The sequence below is a fragment of the Papaver somniferum genome, chromosome 5, assembly GCF_003573695.1.
Source record: "Papaver somniferum cultivar HN1 chromosome 5, ASM357369v1, whole genome shotgun sequence".
Classification (NCBI taxonomy): Eukaryota; Viridiplantae; Streptophyta; class Magnoliopsida; order Ranunculales; family Papaveraceae; genus Papaver; species Papaver somniferum.
The window spans coordinates 154294826-154302119 of record NC_039362.1 but is presented as its reverse complement, the minus strand read 5'-3'; the positions used below and the strand labels follow the sequence as shown (position 1 = coordinate 154302119).

The 7294-nt window shown below is 36.3% G+C and overlaps 1 protein-coding gene across 3 annotated transcripts; it reads right to left on the bottom strand.

Moving 5' to 3' along the window:
* Positions 1-1617: 1617 nt before the first annotated feature.
* LOC113283268 lies at positions 1618-6617 on the bottom strand. 3 transcript variants are annotated; one of them, XM_026532472.1, is made up of 8 exons: positions 6438-6617; positions 6186-6293; positions 6037-6095; positions 4902-5045; positions 4005-4207; positions 2969-3668; positions 2727-2891; positions 1618-1992 (listed from the first exon to the last, which is right to left on the bottom strand). In XM_026532472.1, the coding sequence occupies exons 2-5, from the start codon at positions 6268-6270 to the stop codon at positions 4013-4015; spliced, it is 483 nt and encodes a 160-aa protein (XP_026388257.1). In that variant the 5' UTR covers positions 6271-6293; positions 6438-6617; the 3' UTR covers positions 1618-1992; positions 2727-2891; positions 2969-3668; positions 4005-4012. The 3 variants fall into 3 exon arrangements, with proteins under 3 accessions (XP_026388257.1, XP_026388258.1, XP_026388256.1); XM_026532473.1 differs by having other exon boundaries at positions 6444-6617; XM_026532471.1 differs by having other exon boundaries at positions 6453-6612.
* Between the last annotated feature and the right edge of the window lie 677 nt (positions 6618-7294).

The following is a 7294-nucleotide window of genomic DNA, read 5'->3' as shown; positions in this document are numbered from 1 at the left end:
ACAACTCTTCCATTGAAACCAGTTGTAAAATATAAGACTTTCTAAAATGTTTAGCAAAGAGTTGTAAAACCCCAGTTGTAGATGTATATTTTTCCTGTAGTGATATATCCTTTTAAATGAAGAGGCACAAGAAGATGCAAATCCTGACATACTTCTATATTGTCACCCTGGCGATAAAGAACGGAGAAAACATGAGTTTGTTGATGCTCCGGATACTCTTCTGCCAATGCTTTATTGCAATGGTAAATAATATGTAATGTGTTCCGAAGGTAATCTTCACTTGGAGATTGTAAGTGATTTTATTTGGGCCGAGGACAACTTTGAAAGTGAATCAGTAGCAGGAATATGGTAATGTTGAACAACCTTGGATGGAGTCTTTTGGTGAAGGTTTTCGAATAGAAAGATATTACGTCCCAAGAGGTGTTTTTCAGAACTGTGTAACCCAAATAATAATATCAAATGTTGATTTCGAACGGTAATAAACCTCAAAAGATCCTTCCCTGCTAGGAATTTACACACCACGGATACATCACCGTCTACAATTTCGTAAATCCAATGCATAATAATGAGAGCTACCTCAATCTCATGAACATCCCCGAGTCATTTCAGGGTTTTAGAATCCGGTTTTCAAAAGGCGGATGGTTTCTCATGTCAAAAGGCAAGAAGACATTGTTCTTCTACAATCCCTTCACGAAATCAACTATCAAACTTCCGGATTTATCAGATGTTCATTACTTTTTATTCTCAGGCATCTCATTCTCCTAGTCACCGACTTCTTCAGATTGCATAGTTTTTGGCATCAGTCAACTAGCGGGGTCTGATGTCGAACGTTTTTTATTAAACGTGGAGATGACCGTTGGACAAATAATTCCTTCGTCTGTAGTTATTTACTTTCCAACATGAAGATGACACAATTTGAGGCGGATTTTAACAACCCAGTTTTCCATCAGGGAGCTTTCTATTGCTTAGACAATAATGGAGCTTTAGGAATTTCTACGTACAATAGAGCATGGCATTTGTTGGGAAATATTGGTCAACGTGACCCCGCCTAAGTGTGAATTTATCTACAAGACAAAGGAAATTTAAGAAGACTTACTAAACCAAGTGGAGACATGAACGCCATTGTCGTTCTTCTATCACTTGCTCCTTAGATATTAATAATATCACCTTAAAAATAAATAAAACTGAATTACAGAGTCTAGGGTTTGGGGAAGGAAGAGCAATGAATAAGAAGAAAGAACTCGATTAATCTAGGGTTTTTAGTGAAGAGAAATGTATTTGGGATATTCGTTATGTCTGGGGGGGAATTGGAAGAAAAATAATTGGGGTTGATGTAGTAAAAGAGAAAAAAATACTGTATATAAATAAATTTACAGGCAGTCAATTTGTCAGGTGAAATATCCGGAGAGGGTGAAGTGACCGGTTCTTTGGCAACAAAAGAAATTGGAGTTTGATACCTTTTCCTAAATGAAATCAAAACTATCTATTAAGGCATTTGTCACTCTTTGCAAGGTTCATCTCCAATTTCTACAGCTCCAAGTCTCAAGGAATTCAACTCTCAAGATTACAATACAAACAGGATAAATCACAGTAGCAGAAATTCAAAGAACAGCAGGGTGCTCAACTTGTTTGTTTGCTTGCTTGCAATAATGTGTTTAAAGGTGTACAAAATCACCACAATCGGTCACTATACCAAACAATTAACCATAGACAAAATTGGTCCATTAACAAGATTTCCAAGAAAGACAGACCAAAGTTTATAACTTTCCAGTCAACATATAGAGAAGTTCATAACCGGTCCTAATCGAAGAACCACAACTGTAGAGGACAAAATAATCTAGATTATAACATAAGACAAATACGACCAATAGAACCTAATGCTGACTGACCAAAACAACATATTTCTGACAGGGTAACAGTGAGAGCCCAGATTGATTTGTCTCTTCCAATTGTCTTCAACAGTCAGCTCATCAACTCCCCCAATCTCTGTAACTGCTCATAAATGACAAAAGGGCAATATTAGTTTGGCCTGTCAGTGTTTAGGTAAAACAATATAATACTTCCAGAAACATATGATTAAACCAAGACAGAGATAAGTAAGTGCAGGAAATAACGACCAAGTTGGGAATATGATTGCTGAGTCGACTAGGGAGGAAAACAACTTCCATGTAGTGGAACTGCAGTTATATTTTCCTATACTTGGTTACAGACAGCCAGAAGACAACATTTGAGACTAATATTGTGGGAGCAGTATATCATTTGAGACACAAGTTAGACGAGCAGTACACCATACTGATCTCGTTGTACAAAATAATGATACAAGCGAAACAAGATTTATAAGATAGAACACCTGGAAAGGTAAGAGTACGAATTTAGACAAGAAAAGGTTCGACAGATCTGTGGAGAGCTACGTTTGACGGAAGAAATAAAGTTGCTAGTATAATAACTAAGAAATATGTGTTCTTCCTAGTAATTTTCTCCACAAGACATTTCTTTTTGGTCGATCTTAACCTATAAGAGTGTAAACACCCTCTAGAACACATAATAATAACACAAGACTCGCTCTTTTCATCCAGCAGGAACATAATACCATATTAGATTACCTTAAGCATGAGTAACTTATTGGGATTTGGGGAAGATGCGGTGTACAAATATAAACTGAACTAACTAGCACAATATATTTAACACCTAGAGGTTCCACTTAAATATAATGTAAATCGACTTACCATTTTTCTACCCCCACATGTCGTACTTCGCTAAAACAGGTTTTGATGTTCTTTTACTATTAGCATCGTAAAATGCTTTATCTCGTTGAAGCTTTTCCTGACGCAATTGTTCTATATCTTTCTCACAGACATTCGTGATTGTATTGTTGTGGTCAATACAATCAACTGCAACAAATTTTAAACCAATTAAAAAAAAAACAGCAAAAAAGTCTATCACAAGTTACAAGTTAGGGATACCATACTTGTGATCATGCCTCCACTTTGTCCAGACTCGCAACCCTCAACCATAGCTTCCTCCATATGCATAACAGCAATGTCCATAATATGAGTACGATCATAATTACTTTCAAGATAACTTTCAGCCTTGCCATCATCATGACCATCAACCTTAAATCTTTCAACTTTAGTAATTTCTTCGTCTTTGCATATATAATACAATCCTGCTCTTCTTTTGGTAATAAATTTTGTTGATGCAAAATAGTGTACGGGATCAAACTTAGATTTCTGACCTTCTTCTTCAACCTCTTCATGTGTTCTCTTATTATGTTTCTTGCTTGACTTCTGTATCTTCTTTGATTTCACTTTCTGACTTTCTTCTTCTTCTTCAACCTCTTCATGTGTTATCTTATTAGACTTATGTTTCTTGCTTGACTTCTGTAGCTTCTTTGACTTCACTTTCTGACCTGCTTCTTCTTCAGCCTCTTCATGTGTTCTCTTATTAGACTTATGTTTCTTGCTTGACTTCTGTATCTTCTTTGACTTCACTTCCTCCTTCGGCTCATACATACCAAGTGTTACCCCACAAATCATTTTATCAAAGTCTAAAAAATCTCCTGGTACATTATTCTTCAACACCTCCACTGGGATATTAAGAAACCTCTTTGCATATGTTGCACCCTTTCTTGACGTTAAAACTCTCCCCTTCCTATGTTTTTTTTCAATCTGCATATATAAAAGGTAAAAGATATATCACACAACATGAAATAAAATCTGTGTTCCACATATTCTTTGAAGAGAAACCTATGTTGAACAGAGACTCATGCAAAATAATAGAAGACCTGAACACTGATGAAATACGGAGTTATTGGATTATTGGGTTTTCATTTGGTTAACCCTGGCTAAAATCAGTCATTATCCCAGTGTTGACTGATTGTAATGCAGTTTCAACTTAACACCAATATGGCACACTTGAGTTGTGTATATCAGTGTCTGTTTTCAGGTATCTGTCAACAAATAATCCAATGACTCGATAATCCAGTAGTTTTCTCAAAGACTCACCTTATTGATCAAATACTCACGGACGCGCCTGCAATACCACGCGGTTCCACTTGACCATATAACATATAGCTTCGTGGATCACCCCCCAAGCGATAAACCTTTTGAACCGGTTCTTTATCAGGTGTTCCATCAGGGTTAATTGCTAAGCTGTCACCACCTACAAGGATCCCAAAATCATAATCTCCACTAAGTATTGTGGTGCCCTGCAACAATAATTTGTGACTGTTTATGATTTACGCAAATGATTAAAAGTATAACCATTACAGCAAAGAAATGTAGAAATAAAAAATGTTGAGGTCATGCCTAAACAGATAAGCCCAAGCAATGAACATATTGATTATGAAATTGACATTGGATTCATTACTGTTTTTGTTTATTGCGAGAAACTTTTGAACACATAAAAAAACCAGAGACTGTACAAACGAAGGGCTATCATGGAAGGAGAGCAGGCCAACATACGGCAAATAATTTCACTAGATTTCATATTATTATATAACTACAGTAGTATATTATAATGATTAACAGGTTGTTCTGGCTATTGTATTAGATATTTAGCTATAACAAAACCTCTGTAATCGAGACCCTAGAAGAATTGTTTTGACCAATGTTGAACAGCAAAAGTAACACTTAATATGCGGACTGTACCAAGATGCTCTTACCAAGTAAGTACTTGAGTTATAAACAACTAAAAACCCTATAATTCATTCATTAAGCTTGTGAGCTTGCTATTTTCAACATATGTATAGCTACTTGTAATATACTTTACCCAGCCAAGAGGTGGAATAAACAAATCGATTCAGAAAGCTATTCATGTTGATAAGGCTGGTGTTAAGGTGCTAAGCTTTGATCTTCAGAATTATACCTCAAAAAAATCAACTAAAAGATATGAGAACCTACTGTAACAAGATCAAGAGGTGTTGCCGTAGCCATATCTTCAAGTAATTCCTCCTTTAAACCTTTTATGGGTACTTCAGGCGAAGCCATTTGTGCCTCACTTGTAGCTGGAGGTGGCATCACCGGCATTGCACCTGAAATAGACACCTGCATTGAACCAACGATGAATGGTTAGATGCCCGTTGACCAAAAATTTTATTGTTCGACTTTATAAAGCAGTTGACCCGCAATGTTATAGTAACCCAATACCACAGAAAAGGAAAGATTTGTTTACAATTCACAGATATGGGTTATATAAACGCTTTTTCCATAACAGCAAGGTGGGCTATGTCTAAGAATATCAAAACTAAAACCATTACAGCCATAAAATGCAGAAATAAAATGCTTAGGTTCCTGTCCACACGTGCACTTCTTAAGAACACACCGCTGAGCACATTACAAACCTCTGAATGCATTCAAAAAAGGAGAGTGTACAAAGGAAAGGGGCAGAGTCTGGAACAAAGGAGAACAAACAACCCAAAATAAAAATACAGAGCAAATCAATTCAACTGAGTTCATTATTATATAGTCCAATGCTTGGGTTTGCTCAATTGATCAATGGTGAATAGATACCATTCACTTCAGTATACCCAATTCCAGACAGATTATGCAATATTTTCATGCCAATGTATCAGGGCTGAATATGGTTTGGCTTGGTCCGATTTCGGGCCACATCGCACACCATTGATTCAATAAGATTCAAAACCATTCAAACAGCTGTAAGGTTTTGACCTGTTAAGAACTATCGGTTTCCCACAACTGACAGTAGTAAGAAAAACAAATTGTTGGCTCGTGTATTTGACCTGACAGTTGATATTGGAAAAAGAGAATCCATATAGGGTTGATTCAATAATTTACACAAATTAGAACATATCTAAATTTGACAAATCCATAAAATCCTACCCTATCCCCATCTAATACCGATTAAATAATCAAATCCATCATCAAAGAAGATAAAAATGAACATAAATGTGCACAACCATGCCTATTTAAACTACACAGGTAAGTACAAGTTGTGAACATACTGCTGAGTCCAATACAACTCAATTGAGTACATTACTCTTACATAAAAAATCGACTCAAAGATATGAGAGCGCACCTTAACAAGATCACGAGGTGCTGATAGAGCAACATCTTCAAGTAATCCCACCTTTAAGCCTAGAAAGATGAACTATAAGAATTAGAACAAACAATAAAGATGACAAAATCAACCCCATATAAATATATATCCTAAACTAGCACCCTCACCTGTTTTGGGTACTTTAGGTGAAGCCCCAATTGTCTTTCCACCTGCACCTTTTTGTGCCTCAGGCATTTCACATGATTCATCCATTGGTTGGGTGAATCAATTTTAACCTGAAAAGAAAAAAAAATTGCACAAATCAGAACATACGCTAAAATTGACAAATCCATAAAATCCTAACCTAACCCCATCTAATACCGATTCAATAATCAAATCCATCATCAAAGAAGATAAAAAATGAACATAAATCTGCACACCCATGCCTATTTAACCTTTGACAAAGTGGTGGTGGTGGTGGTGGTAGAGAGGGAGATTGAGAAGAAGAACTGGTGGTAGCAGAAGGAAACTGATGATCCAGTGAACCCTAGATACCGTCTCGTTTAGGGTCCAGCGTGGATGAATAAGAAATGTAGAAGAGAAAATGTGTGTGGAAAATGGGTCATGGAGAAAGGGTTTTGTTATATATTCTACTGGACTCTTCGGGATTTGGTTCTTTTTTTTTATTCGGAGCATTTGGTCACTCCACTTGCCCCACAATTTCTAAAAAGAAAATTTCTTATTTGATCCTAGGTCCAATCGGATTTTTTTTTTATCCGGAGGTCCAAAATTAATTAAAACATGGAAATGTTCATAATGCCCATTACTACCAAACGTGTGTGTCTACACTGTTTACAAATTTGAGTACATATCTGGTACATTGCTTAAAAATTCGAGTACATATTTGCTACACTGCTTACAAATCTGAGTACATATCTGTCGCACTGCTTAGAAATCTGAGTACATATCTGTCGTACTGCTTACAAATCCGATTATATATCTGAATGCTTACAAATTCGAGTACATATTTGCTGCACTGCTTCCAGGTAGAGTACAAATCTGTAAGAATCAATGATAAATAAATTAGAAAACGTGTTACATCACATACATTGTGATGATTATAATTTTTCTTCGACTGTATTGCCATGCTTCTGGGGGCAAAGCAAGGATCTTCTATTATCGTTTTCTTCTTAACTGCATATAGATTGACTCGCTTTACGTACTGCTAGTGCCAATGCCTGCAGACACACAAAAATTAAAACGTTCATCATAGGGGCCATAACTTATGCCCAAACAT